Source organism: Pinus tabuliformis, chromosome 6 (genome assembly GCF_031772625.1).
Source record: "Pinus tabuliformis cultivar Carrire ecotype Pingquan chromosome 6, CPIR1, whole genome shotgun sequence".
Lineage (NCBI taxonomy): Eukaryota > Viridiplantae > Streptophyta > Pinopsida > Pinales > Pinaceae > Pinus > Pinus tabuliformis.
The window spans coordinates 580,893,931-580,914,812 of NC_142292.1; the positions used below are offsets into that span (position 1 = coordinate 580,893,931).

The following is a 20,882-nucleotide window of genomic DNA, read 5'->3' on the forward strand; positions in this document are numbered from 1 at the left end:
AAGGGGATGAAGAACGGGGACAAAGTGGATTTGATGAAAACCTCGGTGAGGAGTTGGAGGAGGGTGAACGTGATTCAACAGCTGAAAAAACTAAACAAGACCTGTTGACCACTACTGGTCAACTACCCATGCAGTACACCCCCTTTTTTTTTGCAAAAAGGGGCAGCACTTGATCAGCGTGTCCGTGCCATCCAGCAGTCATCAGCAGCTTGATCAATCTAATTGTAAACCCAGTCTGCATGTATGAATGTAAATAATCTTAGCAGATCAAAGTCATGTATGTAAATTTGCCTAGGTGGACCTAACTTTCTAATGATAATCTACGTCCCGGAAGGTTTTTCGTCTCACCGATCTACGATCGGCAGAGTTTTCCTTCAGCCTGACCCCAAAGCCAGGATTGATTTTGTCATTCGAATTTTAGGAGAATCCTAGTGTGTTAATCTGCTAGATTATAGTTGTGTCACAGAAACTGGGTGATTTGTGAGGGTCTGTATTAAATGGGTTTGTCCCCTTAAGATGTAAATTTGTAAAAGTCATGATGTAATGTGTCCTGAGGGTCAAAAAATGTTTTAAATCCCCTCATGAGTCCTAAGTCCTAGGTCCTAGGTGATGTTTCCGAAGGCTTAGTTCGATGATCCATTTTAAAATGAATTAAAAAATTAAAAAATGAATAAAAATAATAAAATAAATAAAAATTAAAAAATGAAATAAATAAAAAATAATAATAATAATAAAAAATAAAATAAAGCAAAAACCCTAACTAATAAAATAATAATATTTTAAGTGAATAAATCGACGGATGAGATCAAGAGATGTCTTGATCCTCATCAACGGTCGAGATCATTTCTACATGGATCACTCGAACTAGCTGTTGGGATCATTTCCTTTAAATAGGGTGCTAGGGGTCATTTCAGATCATTGGATCTGTGAGTCTAAGACTGAAGAAGCTCTCTTGTAAATCTGTTTCTGGTTAATAAAAGAAGACTTTGGGGTCCATATCTTGTTGGTGTTACTCTCTTGAAATGCTGTGAGATTGTTTTAATTTTCTGCATATGTTATTTTCAGCTGTTAATAATAGCTTTTTGTAGAGTATTGTGAGCACAGGTATCTTGTTCACTTGCTAGGGTTTGGGTGCTGTTAGAGTTTCCGAAGTAATGGTAGGTATCTCCATTACTTCCTGAGATCTAGCAGCATTTTTGCCCTCTTTATTGACAGTTGTTTTGAGCTGTGCAGAAAACATCATTGAAGGAAATTTTGTGGGCGTTCGGGGAAGTTCTCGGCTGAACCAGCCAACTCCCGCAAGCATTTTGTATTGAGCCCAGTTGGATTTGATCCTGGGTCTATCATTCGGTTTATTTTTTTAAATTTGCATGAGATTTTCTGAAGTTCTTCACAGTGAAAATCTGAGAATCTTTATTTCTTTAAAATTTTCCTGTTCTTATTGCTGAATCTGGCTGTCAAGGGGCCAAAAGTTTGTACATTAATCAGCTATTTTAGGGTTTCAAATTTTTCTGATCTAGGGTTTCAATTTTTTGCTTTATGCAGATTCAAGATTAGGGTTTTATTCTTTTTCCTTTTTATTTGTTTTGCAGCTGCTCAGCCAGCAAATCCAAGCCATAGGAAAAACACCCAACACTGAGCCAGCTTGCAGTAAGAGAAAGGAGAAGTTCTGAAATAGCGTGGGTGAAAACACGCATTAAAAATGTGCTCTCATTCACGCAGACAAGCCACGGTTTCAGGGTAAATCATGCTCAACTTAAATCGATTTTTTCCAAATCGCCGTCAGTAATTTACGAGTTTCTGGTGAGGTGATTTGCATCAAGCGCAAGGGAAAGATATCTATTGACATCTGCGGAACACCTTTCACCTCCATCGAAAATTGTCGGCCCAGGCATTCTATTCAGTATCTGCAAAAGAAAAAAACGTCGATTCAAAACCGCCATGACTGTATCTCACTGCGTATCAGCATTCTGAGTATTGTCAGATAGGCCGCCGACAGTCAAAACGTTGGCATAAGCAAACGCCAGTCGACACCGTCCACCATTTCCAAATGATAAAGGGTTTTTAGTAGCTGTGCGTGCTTCAGAAGTCTCACTCTCGTCCGCCCTCCTGAACTGGAAACCGCAGAAGTGTTTACGCTCTGCTCCACTCACCGCAAACGCACAGTCTCAAATCGATACCAACGGCTCAGAAAGCGACTCAAGTCCAGCCAGCGTCTTCACGTATCCCTGCGTGTTGTTGGTAAGATCGTTTTTGTTTTTCTCTGTCGCCGTCTTATTGCATCACGTATTTCAGTCAATTCAGGTTACGATTTTTGCCTCTGCCGTCTTCGTGTCTGTCTGCGCAAATTCGAGTCATCTTTGGGCGTGATCAGGAGAGTAGGGTTGTGTTTTTTCGGTTTTGATTTTTTTTTCTTTGGGTATGCGTAGTTTCATTCTATGTTAATCGTATTTTGTTTAAGTCATGGATAGGCTAGCGTAGATTTTTTTGGATTTTAATTTGTTTTATTTTAGTTATGTATTTTAGATTTTAATTTTTTTTATATATAGTTTCGTTTTTTTATATAGATTCATAAAAAATCAAAAAATTAAAATGTTTATGTTTGATTCATATTAGTTTAGATTTTAATTATTAAATTTTTTTAATGTTTTAGATATTAGCTAGATTTTAGATTTTAGTTTTAGATTTTTTTTTCTTTTTTAGGATTTTTATAAAATAAAAAATAAAAAAATTTTAATTTTGGTTTAGTTTAATTTTTTATATATAGTTTAGTTTTAGAATAGATTTTAAATTTTAAATTTTTAGATTTTTGATTTTCATTTTTATAATATTGAAAAATAAAAAAAAAAATTGAAAAAAGATTTAAAAAATTTAAAAAATATTAAAATTTTGTGGAAAATTAGTTTTGCCAGTTTCAGCGGTTTTTCATGTTATATCTTTCATGCTGAGATCTGAATTTTTTCAAGTCGAGATGCGAAATTGATATCTGGTTAATGGTTTATGACTCGTGGTGGTTTAAAGCATTCATCTTTCAAAATTTTCAGTTGCTGGATATCGTTTTGGTCATTTTAAGAGCATTGTGATTTAGCTGATGACAAATGATTGCTGTTCACAGTTCATGTTTCTATATCATCTAACAAGTAATCGTTTTAACCACAATCTCTTAAGGCACTGGTCTGCTAAGTTAATCAAATCTATCTGGTGTTTTTCATATCGTGTCTCGTGTCTCCCAACCAACTGGTCGACAGTTGGTCTCATCATCTCACAGGGACTACCCCCCTTAGCCGCGGGAGACAGGCTTAAACGGAGGGATCGGGGATCAGAGTGACAGCCCCCGGTCTGAGCGTTGTCGTGTCAATCTGCGCAACAACATTTTTTGGTGCCGTTGCCGGGGATAGAGTTTTTCTGTCCTTGGTGTTTCAACGACTTTTCATCATTCATCGTTCATCTTTCTATCATTCGTTTGAGCCGGCAACACCAACATTTTTTGGCGCTGTTGCCGGGGACACTTTGTTCTCGGTGTTTCAACGACAATCATCCTTTTCTTTTTTATCTTTTCATCTGGCCCGACAATGCCAACATTTTTTGGCGCCGTTGCCGGGGATAGAGTTTTTCTCTTCCTGGAGTTTCATCGACATTCATCTTCTCATCTCTCAGTTGAGCTGGCAGATTCAATATTTTTGGCATCTTTTCATCCCATATCAGCAGCATCTCTTGGGGTTGTTTCTTGTTTGGGTGGCGACTCCATTTTCTCATTTTTCTCAGACAAGAAGCCTTCCTCATATCTGCTTGTGATTCCTTTTTGGATCTTAGAATCAGATTCATTGTTCAAGTGGCGATTCCACTTCTTTCATCTCTTGATTTTCTTGAGCAGAGATCTAGTTCTATCATTCATCTAATCCCTTATCATTCATCATGGATTATTCATTTAAGCCATGTCATTTTACTGAACGTCTCCATGATTTTCCGGAAGATGCCATTCCTAAGTTACCTATTTTCTCGGGTGGTGATCCAATCGCTGTTAGAAGGCATCTAGTCTTGTTTACTCGCATCATGATCATATACTGTAGATCCCCTCAGTTTAATCATGAAGATATCAAAATGCGCCTATTTGTCCTTTCTTTAGAAGATGATGCTTTGAATTGGTTTAACAATTTTCCAAATGAATCTTTCACTTCTTTAGAAGAAATTGTCGATGCTTTTAAAAATAGATATGGTTATCCAAACAGCTTGCCTTCTGCCTCTAAAATTGTGCAACAGAATGAAAGTAATTTGATAAGCGGTCCAGCTGAAAGATCCCAAGACGATTCATCATGTCAGAATGTGTCATCCACCGGAAATATTGCAGATCAAGTTCATGATAGTGAAAAATCAAGGACAAATGACAATGAAAGGGAAGAGCAAAAACAAATTTTACGAGATCTAATGATGTTGGTAAGAAATATGGAAATCAATCAAACTAATTATGTCAATGATGTGAAAACTTTATGCACCCACCTGGAAAAACGTAATAGGGAGATTGAGGTCACACAAAATCAGCATGCTAAAGAAATTGAGGCCATGAAAACTAAATATGAAACAGAAATTGGAAACATGCATAGCAAGATGTCAGTCTTAGAGGAAAATATGGTGACCATGAAAGCTGATCATGATAGGGAAATTGACTCTATGCAAAACAAGTTACTAACTATGGAAGAGGAAATGACTATCATGACGTTCAATCATAATAATCAGTTGGCTGACATGCAAGCGAATCATAAAGAAGAAATAAATTTCATGCAGCATTACTTGATGGACATAAAGGAAAAGAACAATAAAATGATAAAAGACATGGAAGAACACCATGTCAGACAAATCAATGCTATAAAGGTTGAACACTCTAGTCAGATGGATTCCATTAAAATACAGGTTCAAAGGTTTCAGCAATTGGAAGATGAAAGAAACCAGGTGACATCAATAGATCAGGAGCCTTCTCATGTGCTACAACGAGCTCCATCTTATTATGAGGAGGTTATTGATTCGATTGAAAGATGGTTAATTGAAGGTGATCCGGATAGACTTAAGAATGATAAAGATCAGATGCAGGATAAAGAAAGACATATCACGCATAATTCATCTGATAGTTTTGAAACAGAAAGTTCCAGGTCATCAGTAATTCAACCTACCAGAAAGAAAAAGCGTAAGAGAAAGAAAATAAGAAGAAGATTTGACGCATCAGACGGCCACGAGCAGCTTGATTTTCGGATAGGAAAGAGTCCTACCATATGCAAAATTGGACATGGCACATCCGACAAGCAGCCAACAGATTTGCCTGAAAGCAGGCAAATGCTCAGTATACACTATATTGAACACATCTGATGCCATGGGGCATCCTTTGTATCGTATTTCTAACCCTACTCCTTGTTTTTTCTGCATTTTTATTTCTGTTTTAGGATTTAGATTTACTTTTCTAGATTAGTTAATAAATGAAGAGCTTTTATCTTTCCTATGCTTAATGTATATGCTGATTTTTGGATGGACGCTACTTATTTTTGTGTTGTATGGATGCAGATTCTGGATTCTCACATTCCTGCAAGCAGCAACGTGTCCCCAAGTAGAGCCAGATGTTGACCACTACTGGTCAACTACCCATGCAGTACACCCCCCTTTTTTTTGCAAAAAGGGGCAGCACCTGATCAGCGTGTCCGTGCCATCCAGCAGTCATCAGCAGCTTGATCAATCTAATTGTAAACCCAGTCTGCATGTATGAATGTAAATAATCTTAGCAGATCAGAGTCATGTATGTAAATTTGCCTAGGTGGACCTAACTTTCTAATGATAATCTACGTCCCGGAAGGTTTTTCGTCTCACCGATCTACGATCGGCAGAGTTTTCTTTCAGCCTGACCCCAAAGCCGGGATTGATTTTGTCATTCGAATTTTAGGAGAATCCTAGTGTGTTAATCTGCTAGATTATAGTTGTGTCACAAAAACTGGGTGATTTGTGAGGGTCTGTATTAAATGGGTTTGTCCCCTTAAGATGTAAATTTGTAAAAGTCATGATGTAATGTGTCCTGAGGGTCGAAAAATGTTTTAAATCCCCTCATGAGTCCTAAGTCCTAGGTCCTAGGTGATGTTTTCGAAGGCTTAGTTCGATGATCCATTTTAAAATGAATTAAAAAATTAAAAAATGAATAAAAATAACAAAATAAATAAAAATTAAAAAATGGAATAAAAAAAAAAATAATAAAGAAAAAACCCTAACTAATAAAATAATAATATTTTAAGTGAATAAATCGACGGATGAAATCAAGAGATGTCTTGATCCTCATCAACGGTCGAGATCATTTCTACATGGATCACTCGAACTAGCCGTTGGGATCATTTCCTTTAAATAGGGTGCTAGGGGTCATTTCAGATCATTGGATCTGTGAGTCTAAGACTGAAGAAGCTCTCTTGTAAATCTGTTTCTGGTTAATAAAAGAAGACTTTGGGGTCCATATCTTGCTGGTGTTACTCTCTTGAAATGCTGTGAGATTGTTTTAATTTTCTGCATATGTTATTTTCAGCTGTTAATAATAGCTTTTTGTAGAGTATTGTGAGCACAGGTATCTTGTTCACTTGCTAGGGTTTGGGTGCTGTTAGGGTTTCTGAAGTAATGGCAGGTATCTCCATTACTTCCTGAGATCTAGCAACATTTTTGCCCTCTTTATTGACAGTTGTTTTGAGCTGTGCAGAAAACATCATTGAAGGAAATTTTGTGGGCGTTCGGGGAAGTTCTCGGCTGAACCAGCCAACTCCTGCAAGCATTTTGTGTTGAGCCCAGTTGGATTTGATCCTGGGTCTACCATTCGGTTTATTTTTTTAAATTTGCATGAGAGATTTTCTGAAGTTCTTCACAGTGAAAATCTGAGAATCTTTATTTCTTTAAAATTTTCCTGTTCTTATTGCTGAATCTGGCTGTCAAGGGGCCAAAAGTTTGTACATTAATCAGCTGTTTTAGGGTTTCAAATTTTTCTGATCTAGGGTTTCAATTTTTTGCTTTATGCAGATTCAAGATTAGGGTTTTATTCTTTTTCCTTTTTATTTGTTTTGCAGCTGCTCAGCCAGCAAATCCAAGCCACAGGAAAAACACCCAGCACTGAGCCAGCTTGCAGTAAGAGAAAGGAGAAGTTCTGAAATAGCGTGGGTGAAAACACGCATTAAAAATATGCTCTCATTCACGCAGACAAGCCACGGTTTCAGGGTAAATCATGCTCAGCTTAAATCGATTTTTTCCAAATCGCCGTCAGTAATTTACGAGTTTCTGGGGAGGTGATTTGCATCAAGCGCAAGGGAAATATATCTATTGACATCTGCGGAACGCCTTTCACCTCCATCGAAAACTGTCGGCCCAGGCATTCTATTCAGTATCTGCAAAAGAAAAAAACGTCGATTCAAAACTGCCATGACTGTATCTCACTGCGTATCAGCATTCTGAGTATTGTCAGATAGGCCGCCGACAGTCAAAACATTGGCATAAGCAAACGCCAGTCGACACCGTCCACCATTTCCAAATGATAAAGGGTTTTTAGTAGCTGTGCGTGCTTCAGAAGTCTCACTCTCGTCCGCCGTCCTGAACTGGAAACCGCAGAAGTGTTTACGCTCTGCTCCACTCACCGCAAACGCACAGTCTCAAATCGATACCAACGGCTCAGAAAGCGACTCAAGTCCAGCCAGTGTCTTCACGTATACCTGCGTGTTGTTGGTAAGATCGTTTTTGTTTTTCTCTGTCGCCGTCTTATTGCATCACGTATTTCAGTCAATTCAGGTTACGATTTTTGCCTCCGCCGTCTTCGTGTCTGTCTGCGCAAATTCGAGTCATCTTTGGGCGTGATCAGGAGAGTAGGGTTGCGTTTTTTCGGTTTTGATTTTTTTTCTTTGGGTATGCGTAGTTTCGTTCTATGTTAATCGTTTTTTTTGTTTAAGTCATGGATAGGCTAGCGTAGATTTTAATTTGTTTTATTTTAGTTATGTATTTTAATTTTCAGATTTTAATTCTTTTATAGTTTCGTTTTATAGATTCATAAAAAATCCAAAAATTAAAATGTTTAGGTTTTGACTCATATTGGTTTAGATTTTAATTATTAAATTTTTTTGTTGTTTTAGATTTAGTTAGATTTTAGATTTTAGTTTTAGATTTTTTTTTCTTTTTTAGGATTTTTATAAAATAAAAAATAAAAAAAAATTAATTTTGGTTTAGTTTAATTTTTTATATATAGTTTAGTTTTAGAATAGATTTTAAATTTTTAGATTTTTAATTTTCATTTTTATAATATTGAAAAATAAAAAAAAAATTTGAAAAAAGATTTAAAAAATTTAAAAAATATTAAAATTTTGTGGAAAATTAGTTTTGCCAGTTTCAGCGGTTTTTCATGTTATATCTTTCATGCTGAGATCTGAATTTTTTCAAGTCGAGATGCGAAATTGATATCTGGTTAATGGTTTATGACTCGTGGTGGTTTAAAGCATTCATCTTTCAAAATTTTCAGTTGCTGGATATCGTTTTGGTCATTTTAAGAGCATTGTGATTTAGCTGATGACAAATGATTGCTGTTCACAGTTCATATTTCTATATCATCTAACAAGTAATCGTTTTAACCACAATCTCTTAAGGCACTGGTCTGCTAAGTTAATCAAATCTATCTGGTGTTTTTCATATCGTGTCTCGTGTCTCCCAACCAACTGGTCGACAGTTGGTCTCATCATCTCACAGGGACTACCCCCCTTAGCCGCGGGAGACAGGCTTAAATGGAGGGATCAGGGATCAGAGTGACAGCCCCCGGTCTGAGCGTTGTCGTGTCAATCTGCGCGACAACAAGACCAAACCCCATTGTGGAAATATGTTAACAGGCCTGAAGTAGGGAAAGGGGGTGGAACCACTAAATTTCATTGCCCCCTTTGCAACAATAATTACACAGGTTCATACACCCATGCTAGGAAACACCTTTGCGGGAAAATGCCATGGGATGGAGATAAACAAATAGGAATCAAAACTTGTGCAGGTGTGTCAGCAACAGATAGAGCCAAATACATAAGGGAAGAGGAGGAAGCCCAATACAAATCTAAAAAATCAAGGGGTTTCTTTGAACCAAGCTCACAATCACAAGCACAAAGAACTCCTTCAGCATCCTCCCAAGGCAGTGGATATGGAGGCACAGGGTCACCAGCTTTAAGGCGTAGAACCATATTAGATTTCCTTGATGAAGGGTGTAGGAATGATGTGGATTCAAAAGTTTACAGGTTTCTCTATGCATGTGGGATACCATTCAATGTTCTTCGCTCACCTTATTGGCACGAAATGGTTTTTGCCATAAATGATGCCCCTAAAGGATACAAGAGCCCTGGGTATGACAAGGCAAGAACCATTGGACTTGATCATGAAAAAGCAAAAATATCACATTCTTTGAATAGAATGACAAGTTCTTGGACTGACCATGGGGTGTCCATTGTATCTGATGGATGGACAAATGTAAAAGGCAAGCCATTGATAAGTGTTCTTGCTGTGTCTGTTAGTGGTGCCATCTTTCTAAATGCATATGATTACTCAGAGAAGTTCAAGACCGGCATCAACATTGCAGAAGCATTACTTGAAACAATTGACCTTATTGGGCCATACAATGTCATCCAAGTCATCACTGATAATGCTCCTAATTGTAATTCAGTGGGAGCAAGTATTGAGGATAAATACCCCAACATATTTTGGTTTGGGTGTTTGGTTCACACATTGAACCTTTTGATGCATGATGTTGTTAAGAACAAAAATGAACAATACAAATGGATTGGTGATTTGTACAAGAAAGGCAAACAAATGATAAAATTTATTACAAATCATAGCAATACCCATGGCCTTTTCCGCAGCCACTCAAGATTGGAGTTGTTGAAGATTGCGAGGACTAGATTTGGTAGCTATTATCTCACCTTCAGGCGCCTTTTGAAGGTAAGAGAGTCATTGGCTAGCATGGTATCAAGTCCACACTGGCAAGTATTAAAGGAAAGGGCTACAAATGCAACTGATAGGTGAGGTTTTGAACTGGTGGAGGAGGCTGCTCTTGATGGTATGTTTTGGGCATGTGTGAGGCAAGTATTGGATTTCACGAAGCCCATTTATCACATGATTCGGTTTGCAGATACAGATAAACTAGTGATTGGCGAGGTGTATGAGCAGATGGATACCATGTTGGGGCAAATAAAAGATATTGTTCATAACAATGATCCCGACTTGTACAAACTGATTCATGATTGTGTGTGTTTACGGTGGAATAAACTTAATCTTCCACTACATTGCTTGGCGTATATACTTACACCAAAATACTACTCTACATCTTGGTTGGGCCAACCTGCACCAGGGGGTAGGGTTAGGACCAAACCCCATATAGATGAAGAGGTATCTAAAGGATATTTGGAAGCATTAGAAAAGTTGATACCTGACAGGGAGGAATGTGCTAGTGTGCGTCTTGAAATAGGCAGATACTTCAGTGGCACTGGTTTGTTTGGTACCTTCCATGCAATGGAAGACAGATACAGATTTGATGCTCTCACATGGTGGGAAACATATGGCGGCCATGGACTTTTGCCAAAATTGGCAAAAAAAGTTCTATCACAAGTTGTAAATACTTCTTTTGCAGAGAGGTGTTGGAGCACCTACAGCTTCATACATAATGTGAAAAGAAACAGACTCAATGAAAACTGAGCAAAAAGCTTGGTTTATGTGCACTACAACTTGAGGTTGTCGAGTCATTACTATGATCGTGCTTATGAGGATCCAACATATAAAATCTGGGACAACCACCCAAAGGATGACAATTTGGAGGATGGCACTATACATCTTGAAGAACTGGAAGAGGAACTTATAAGGGAGAAAGATGAAGTAGCAACCATGCCACGTCCACCATCCAGTAGTAGTGCTCGAGTTCCGAGTCTTGTTCCTTTGTTGTCGCCACCTCCATCTACATCGTCACATGGAGGGCATGTGCCTTCTAGTTCTGGTCATCGGTCTGTGCGGGAAACTCTTAGAAGACCACCACGACCTGCTCATACATTAGACTCTCGTGGCAAGGGCCACATGCAATAGTAGATAATAGATTTACAGTTTACTTGTCTTTTCTAGTTTCTATTAGTTTTCATAACTGTTGAGTCTTGAGTCTTGACTCTTTCATATCATAATGATATTTTTTGTAAACAATATATGACTGTGACAATGAATGTTTGAAGTTTGAAGTTGGCAATTATAACTCATTGGTAATGATTCTGAATTATGAATATGATGCTTCGGAAAGTTGTTTCATTTCATTTCATAATTCATTTTATAACATTTCATTTCATGTTAATAGTTAGGTATTATTTCTTGTAATGGTTAAACTTAGCTTACAAGTACAATTTGGTGATCAATGATGATAAATGTTATATATTGAATTTTCAATTTTGAAAGCTTGAAGTTGAAACTTTAAGATTGATGAATCATGACTCACAAGACTCAATATGTTGTAATAATGTTACTAACTTGTGGATGTGGTTGATGAAGATTATAACTTCTAGATGATTGATGTGATATGGTTCAATGATCAATATATGTTTTTTTATGTTTTTTATATCTAATTCATCATTCTACATGTTTTTGTTGACATATATGTATCAAAATATAAAAGATATATATATTTTTAAAAAATCGCTCTAGGATTCGCTCCCAAATCGGGAGCTTTTGAAAATGTCACTCCCACTCCCGTTTTTGCTCCCGCTCCCAAGTAACACTGTTTTGGAGCAAGATTTTCTATTCTTTGTGTTGAATTAACCTTTTCCCTTTGATTTAAGAAATGGTATTGGCTTTAATAAAGAGTAAATGGGTGAAAAAATGTAATCAAAAGTGAAAAAAGTGAACAATGAAAATATATATTAAAAAAAAAGTTTTGAAATTTTAACTAATTTGAAATATCAATGTGGTAAAAAATGTTGTTATATGTAAATTTATGATCTATTCAAATTCACGTATATGATAAAGAAACTATTAGACCCATGAGATAATTTATTATCCATTCAAATTATATATAATAATACATAGTTATACTTCAATAATTAATCTTGGTCCATTAATAAGATTAAAAAGTTATACATAATCTAAAGATTCAACCTATATATAATTTAAAATCCAAGTTAATGTTTTGGCCGACATTAACAAAAATTATTTTTATTATTTTTTGATGAGGTGACATACTTACACATCAGGGTCATACTGGGCTGTAGAATGCTCCTCTCGGCGCAATGAAGTCAATTTCTGGAAAAAGAATAATAGAATTGCCTTCTTGTCTTTGTTCTATGCAGATGACTACCTTAGTTTTAGATGAAGTATAAATAAGAAAGAAAATCTCATCATTAGGATATGTCATTGTATTAATACCTTGTAGTCATGGATATCACATACATAGTTTTAAAAACTGGCTGGTCTGAACTGATCACTGGTCAAACTGGTGTGAATTAACATGCTTACAAATACATAAAATATACATTATGAAGGCCGATTATAGTTACAGAAGTCAACACATCCACCTATTGTTCTAAAGTAAGGATGCCAATGGTGACCTTTTTGGTAAAATGGGTAGAGTGAATTGTTGATATCTTAGTGAAACATGATTAGCCTTGTAGTATCTTAATGCTGGATGATTATCATCTCATGAAATACATTTATTTTTATTTTGATGTGGTTTTTTATTATCCTATTAGGACTTATTAGGATAGATATCATATTTTAGTGTCAATGTCTAATGTACCACTTGACATTTGATACTTCTTATTTTGCAATGTTATTTTGGTATTTATGTGACAATGTGTTTGTTTGGTGTTGATGTTGCTTCAGAAGTTAAAAGAATTGAAAAAATGATTTTTTGTTTGTTTGTATATTTTTAAGTTTCCCAATATTTTTTGATAATTTAGAATTTTTTCTTCGATATTGCAAATAATTTAAATGTCAATTGCCTGATGATACGTTGTCGATAACAATAATTGTAACATTGATATATAGAGTATCTAGAGAATCCTTATGGGTTTAAAGCATAGTCACCCGAAATGGGTAAATGGTTTTGGTTTCAGAATGACAGTTTTAAAATTTTTGGGAAATGTAGAAATGTCACACTAACTCCAAAAATATCCTTTTTCCCCCTTTTTGGGAAAATTTATGGCTTTTAGCTATCTTATGGTTTATTTACACAAAAAAAGTCATGTGTGCATCCATTCCCTTTGACGACCTTAATATATCTATTTAATTTGTTTTTACATTGGGAAACATGTTGTTTCTGGCATTTTTTGTGCAGGAAATGACCTTGAACAAATTAGAGAAGTAAACAATACTTTTTAAGCATTGTATGTGCAAACCACTTGGGTTTTATTTTGTAAACCCAGAGGATTAACTATATTGGTTGAGCTATCTGTCCAAATATATGTTGCACAATATGGGGAAAGGAGAACACGTAACCGAAACGAGAATGCACTGGAAAAGTGACCCCAAAATATTAGGAAACGGGGAAACATGATATATACATGAGAAATTTAGAAATCATTGAAGTTTTGCTTTTTAACATTATAATTTAGAATACAAATATAGGTTCAAGGTTCAAGAATAAATGAGTGTGTGCCAGTGTCCAAGAAATTAGAACTTTTAAATGAGAAGCATAAAATAAATTGGTCAGGTGATACATTATACAAATAACATAATGCAAACAATAAACTCCAAAGCAACCTTTATTGTTCATGAATGAGGCTATATATCCAAAAGTAGCCTCTATGTATGAGCCTTGGACCACAATGTTGCATGTATGAACTATGAACAATGAACGTAGAAGCTAGTAAATCCTAAAGGGCCATGGCTAATAGTTATCATCCTCTTTGTCATTTTCATCATGGAAAATAGAAGAAGAGTCATGTTCAACAATGTAATGTGGATTTGTAGAAGTAATTCCAATTCCACTTCTAGGTTCATCAAATATTCAACGCAACAAGAGAGATGTCCATGTCAGGACATTCAAGATCTACATCCCATTCTTGACAAGGTCCACTACTATACTTTGGAACCTTATGAGATGTGAGGCAAAGGTTGGAATGTACAATAACAAGATCCTCAACTTTTTGCCAACTCAACCCGTTGTGCTTCACTAGATAAATAAAATCATAGGCACTCCAATTTTTTTCTGCTGATGAAGAGCTTGCCACTTGTAAAAGAATACAAATGGCAATGCTTTGCAGATGTACACAACTTGCTCCATGACAAAATTCACCATCGGACTGGACTCATGGTGCTCCTCTCATCCAAAGCTAAACTATCTGAATACTCATCCAAACTAGCAGAAAAACTAGCAAAGCATCCAATGAGTGCTCCTGCTCGAAATTTGAGTAAAATTGTAGGTAGATAATTCGAAAAAGTAGTTTTTTTTTTACCTTTTTACTCCAAAAATGGTGAATCATCCTCCATGGTTGACATCATCATATTGAATCCTATTGGTTCTTATAAAATTGATTTTTTTGTACTTTTTTGTTTTGAGGCCCATTTTTGACCTAAAAATTTCTCTAATGTTTCACCCTTACATGGTATATAGATGGCCAAACTTTGCATATTTTATCTCTAATGGTTGGGAATCTTACACATAATTTTTTTCATTAAAAATTAAATTATTTTATGTGTTTTTTTCAAGTCCAGTTCACTGAATCTGGCTCAAACCAGTTCTGGTTAGAATCCTGGTTAGATAGGTGGCCTGGTTCAAAACTCGATTCCAGTTTTTAAAATGCAGATCACATAGATAACAAATACAAGTCAAAGAGTGCCCACAAGGTATGACACTGAAACTGCTGGTGATTTTAGTAGGAGAGTGTGGGAGGATGCTATCACCTCAACCTGGAGGCTTGCACCCCAAATCTTGTATCCTGATTGACAAATCTTTTGGTGCAGTTATTGTTTAGCCAACATTTGCAAGATTATCCGTACACGTTGAGTGGTTTTTGCATCATCTAGTATGGTTTTTTGGATTGCATATTTTGTTCACGATTTCCATTTGCCCTAACTATAACCCTGCCAATTCATACTATGAGCACATGATCTAAAGAATATTTCATTTATAAACATAGGTGTTTGATATTTGTCAACAGTACCCTGGGTGTTACATCCGAAGGCAGTTTGTCAAATATTTCAAAGCTGGTTATGGGTAATGTGGATACTTAAGCCTGTAGCAATTTTCTTTTCATCTAGCTGAAATCTCAAGCTATTTTTCTGTCTTTGAACTGTTATAATGAATTTGGTTAGCATGGATTCTTATCCTTTTTACTCTTACGCAACTTCTATAGTGCCACAACATCATTAAGTAATTTTGATAAAGCTATGGTTTGGATGGCAACGGAGTAATCCATATTGTTTCTATTGCATGTTAGAAAGGTTTAAAATTTGAGAACTGCATGTTGTACTAAGATTTAAAGTTTTTGACATGGACTTAGCAATGTGTGTTCAGATTGGTCCCAGGCGCTTAGAGGCTGCGAAAAAAGGTGGCAATACGTATGGTCTGGACTTGCTTTTTGGCCGAAGTAAAAAGCATGTCTGATATGTCTGTATGTATGGAATGGAATAAGGTATGGTCCAAAGTTCTTAAAGAGTTACACCACCTCTGGGTCATGTTACATTTTATATTTTAACTTAATTTTATTTGTTCCAACATTACAATTGCCAACGTTGAATATTTTTCAAGATTTGATGTCCACTCTGCTTGAATAAATATAATGTTAATGTTGGATGTGGCTCTTCCTTTAGAAACTCATATTGAGGGCCTTGTAATCTCAGCAGTTCCATTCTCTGATTTTCAGGGTACAAATTCATTTTGTAAAAGAGCAAGGTCTGGAATAATGGCAGAATGAGATCCCGACTGGCAAGAATAGTTGAAGGAATCGTTATTGGTTTTTACTGAAATCTTGTGTCATGCAAATTATGTTTTGAATGAAATCTGATGAAGAATTCTGAAGGGGAAGTTGCTTGTTTGATGCCAATCGTAGCCAACATGAGGGCAAGTATGAAGAGAATGGCTGAATGCCATCACAACACTTTTATGGTGGTTTTGAGCTGTTTTCATTGGAACATTTTTACAAATTCGAACAATACAGTATAATAAATAAGTTCAAAATACATGTCCTAGGCATGTGTTGGTGCTTATTGGGAACTTGCAAGATCTCAGTTTCATTTTTCTCGAGGGAGAATCTGAACAAGAATTTTTTTTGTATGTATTTGTATGGGCATTTGAGAGGATGGCATAACTGATTTTCACTCATTGAATTTATCTTTGAAACCACTAGTATGGATTCGTTATTATAGGATCAAATGTACTCTATTTTATGTCTCTGCTAGTTTTATATGCATTTTTCTATAAGCACAGTGTGTACCACACTCAGTGTTATCGTTAACATGCCATGTAGAAACGAATTTTCTTTTTCCAAAGAGAATTTGGTGGGGGACATACAGAAGTGCATTTCTCTTATTACTTCCACAATATTGCAGTTTGTTTTTTTGGAGTTTAATTGCAAGGACTCTGCTTGTTTCAAGATGATATAGATTGCAGTCTGTCCTGTACTTCCTCAGCAAAAATTCCTTCATTTCTATGCTGGTGTGGCTGTACTTATATAGTTGCCTCGACAAAACTAGAGCGCATATATATGTGTCTTCATTTTGCAAATCTGACAGCATTTTTGTCGAGGATTCTCTCGGATCTGCATTCTATTGATTATCTTGATTTCATAACCCTATCTGTTCAGATCAGCAAATTTCCAGGAGTGTTGGATATGATGTAATGGGGAAACAGGAAACAACATATATATATATATATATATATATATACAAACCAAAAAAATTCAGCATTACCAGGGATTGCTAATCATAAATGATGCTTTTAACTAAACATATGAGGAGTGCTCTTAAACATGCAAATATGGGACTGGTATGTGTATATTTAGGAATGGATATGTTTTGTTTGTCATTTTTGAGGGACCAAACATGAGCTTTTCCCATTGGTTTTGTTTCGTAAACCTTAAAACATTGGCAAATATGCTCGAAACGACCTTGCAGCCTTAGAATGATAATTCTAGAATCTGATACGACCTTGAAATATTTTTGGGTTTCCAGAAGTGTTGGATATGATGTAATGGGGAAACAAAAGTTACAATGCACGCGGGCACATAAATATTCAACATTTCCAAGGATTTTTCGTCATAAATAACGTTTTTAACTAAATATACGAGGATTGCACTTAAACATGCAAAGATGGGACTTGAATATGTAATTTTGGGAATGCGTATGTTTTCTTTGTCACCTTTTTTAGGGGCGGAAACATGGATTTTTTTCCATTGGGTATGTTTCTCAAACCTTTAAACATTGACAAATCTACTCAAAATGGCCTTGCAGCCTTAAAATGATAGTTCAAGAATTTGATGGAATTTGATATGGCCATGAAACATTTTGTAGTCTCCATTCTCCCACACCCTTTGTTACCACACAATTTAACACCTTTAGTTTAAGTCCCCAGATTGAATGCTAGTTTTGTGGAAGTTTGGAGGTTGGTCACTATGAATTCACTAACTAATCTATAAATTGTCGTGGATATTTCACTAGACAACTAGTCACACCACTCAAAATATGAAATCTATACTATGAAGGTTATCTTCCTTAGCCTTCTAGATTTATTAAGTCATTGTTTTCATGCATGCAACAATATAAAATGTAGGAAATAGAGAACATACTAAAACACAATCACTCAACCATAATAACACGAGATATGATCTAGGCAGACCTTTTGGTAGAAAACCCAACTGGAAAATGGGGTTGCTTTGCTTTCTCTCTCTTTGAATGGAAATGGATACAAGGAGTGAGACCTATGTCCCATGGGTTGCTACGGAACAAAACCCCTCTTTGTTTGCTCTCTCTATCCACTCTTTGTCACTCTGCTCATCTATGGAACAAAATGCACTTGAACAGAATGTAATCCCTTTTCTTTCTAGTGGCTCAGTAATAACTTGATAGCCAACTAGGGGTTAAATTTGACCCATTCAACCCTCTATATGAGTTACAACTCAATCCTTCTAAAATTTTTTTTCATAGTGCCCGAATGGCTAGCCCATTTTCCATGAATAATGGAGATTGACATGGTATCCTTTGGAATCATGGTGGTCAAATTCGATAGGTCAGCTTCTAGGAGGTATAACATTTTCATAAGCTTAAATTGAGTCGATTCTTGTGCCGTTGGAAAGGTATTAGTGTATAGATTATGAAATCTAGGTCCATAGTTAGGACCACAAAAAGTGGTCATTTAAGGCCTCAAAATGGTCCATAAATTTTTTCACTTGAAATATTTGAAACTGAGACTGTCGTTAAAAATGACCCTGCAAGTCGATTCCACCAAATTTTCCACTTTGAAAGTATCAGGATGGATGACAAATAATATATTGATCCAATCTTGACCATACCTCCCAATTTGGGAGGTTTTTGGTTCCCAAAAGCTTCTATTAAATGAGGTGAGAAAAAATTTCCTCTCCCTGGTCCCTGGAGTACCGTTCAACATTTCTTAGAAGTTGTCCTTTCAACCCATTCAAAGTCACGATGTCCTTGTCTTTTTGTTCCAGACCTCCCCTGCAAAAATATATCCTCTATCAACCTTGCGTGAGGATCTGGTGCTAAATCCTCTTTAGAAGCTAATACTTGCTCCTCTTCTTGATCCTACATGGAAAGCTTAGAGAGTCAAATTCTCTACGTTCACTACTGGGTAAATGTGCATGCATGGGGGTAGACTAAGTCTATAGGCGTTATATTCTTAGATTTTAGTCTAGGCATGAGTTCTCATGTCTCATTCTTCTCACTTTGATATAGCTCTTCCTCTAGAACATTAATCCAATGCTCATTTTCACTAGCTTGTGCAAATTTCTTGGGTTGAAACTTGGATAGCAAAGTAAAATTTGCTTGCTTTGGTGTGATTAGAAATCTCATCTTGATTTGAACCCTTATATTTTTATTACAACGATTGTATTTTCTAGGTGATTTTTCTAAAAATCTCTAGATGGAGTCTTTGGATGTTGATGTTCAATTTCTTCCTCCCTTTCCTCTTGATATTTTTGTTCTTCTTCCTCTTCTTTCTTTTCATGCTCTTTGTTAATTATCTTCCCTGTATCTTCATTTACTTGTGACTTTTATTTTTTGAGGTAGTGCTTCATTTTCTCTTACATCAATACTTTGTACTGTAGTGCACACTCTTTTATTATAACATTTTTAGCCTTCTCTTCTAGATGGATAATAGAGTAAGATTCCTTGTTCTAGAATGAAACTTTCATAAATTGTCTTCATTTATTGTTATCTAGCACTTGCTTCTAAATACTTCGAAATATTCGATCGTAGCTGGTGTTCCTTTCCATAATCATAAGGAGTCTTACCGTTGTTCACATTGAGTTAAACTCTATTTAGGTTGTAGACTATTGCACTAATTACTTCTCCCAAAAGTTTTTTGGTAGATTTACTTCATTGAGCATTGTTTTTTCTGTCTCTTGCACAATTTTGTTCTTCCTTTCAACAACGCCATTTTCTGTGGAGTCATTGCTATTGAAAAATGTCTTCTATTGCTATGATTTTCACAAAATTCATTGAATCCATTAGAAGTAAGCTCACCTTCTCTATTTGATCTCAATCACTTGAAATGCTTTAGATTTCTTTTTAGGAAAGTAACTCATGTCATTCTTTCATAGTCATTAATCAAAAGTATTAAATATCTTTTAACTTTTAATATTTGTGTCCTTGCTAGCCCACAGAGGTATGTGTAAACAAGTTCTAATGGCTTTGTTGAGGGGTACTATTTTTTTCCCTTAAGTTAACTTTGGTATGTTTACCATGCTAACATGACTTGCAAATATTGTCACATGGTTTTTATATTTTTGGCATGTCTCTCATTGCTTATGTTTTATGAGTTTTACTAGATGGTGAAAATTGATATGACCCATCCTTCTATGCCATAACCAACTCTCACCCAATTTCCCATTACAACATTTTTCTCATTTAATTTTATCTAGGATATATATGTTGCTTGAGGTCCTAACTGCATTTGCCGCTGATCTTCTTGATCCTGCTTTCCTTACCTCACATTCTTTAGAACAAAATGTGAGAGCATATCCCTGATCACACATTTGACTAACACTCAAGTGTTTTAAACCATCAACATACATGACAGTTTGAGCTTTAGTCTCTCCATCATCAAGACTAATTGTGCCTTTTTCCGATTATCTTTGTTGATGCATTATCTCCAAAAGTAACATTGCCTCCTTTTCTTTCTTTCAAATTAAGAAATTTACTTTAATCTCTTGTCATGTGTTTTGAGCATCCACTGTCAACTTAGCATTATCTCCCTTTGTTTTGAGCATATAGTGCAAGTCCGCATTCTTCTTGTTTTTCTTGCTTCCTTTAACATATATTTGTGTATTCTTCTATATGTGTGGCAATATCTTCTTCCTTGCTTTGCTTAGGAACCCTTATTTTGTTGCTTCTATAGTCACATGCCTTCTACCAATAGTTATTGCATTTATAACATTCAACATGATTCAATAGGGGACAAAAGGAATTGCAATTTATAACAACACTCTAATTGAAATTCCTAGGTTTGTTGTTCATATAACTATTCTTATAAGATTATCTATCTCTTATATAATCATTTCTTCATAACCTCTGCAATTTATTGCTTTATTATCAAAATTATTACATGAAAAGCAATAGCCAAGGAAGAGAATTTGATATCAAGTTGTGAAAGGTCTTCTTTGTGAAGAAGCTCTTCCGAAATAATTCTTGCTAATCTTGAGAGAAACATCAAATGTCTGCGT

At 35.7% G+C, this 20,882-nt stretch overlaps 2 protein-coding genes across 3 annotated transcripts in view; both read left to right on the forward strand.

Moving 5' to 3' along the window:
• Positions 1–7,928, forward strand: part of LOC149259864 (uncharacterized) — a 54,120-nt gene extending 46,192 nt beyond the window's left edge. Inside the window, 2 exon segments of the mRNA XM_089434021.1 lie at positions 7,077–7,292; positions 7,571–7,928. Coding sequence (XP_089290147.1) covers positions 7,077–7,292; positions 7,571–7,928 — 574 coding nt within the window.
• The window catches only part of LOC149259863 (NAD(P)-binding Rossmann-fold superfamily protein), a 330,444-nt gene extending 314,084 nt beyond the window's left edge, over positions 1–16,360 (forward strand). For both annotated transcript variants that reach the window (XM_089419258.1, XM_089419250.1), the window contains exons 12-13: positions 15,503–15,620; positions 15,852–16,360. In XM_089419258.1, coding sequence (XP_089275384.1) covers positions 15,503–15,592 — 90 coding nt within the window. In that variant the 3' untranslated portion in view covers positions 15,593–15,620; positions 15,852–16,360. The remainder of the gene's footprint in view (positions 1–15,502; positions 15,621–15,851) is intronic.
• Positions 16,361–20,882: the final 4,522 nt, after the last annotated feature.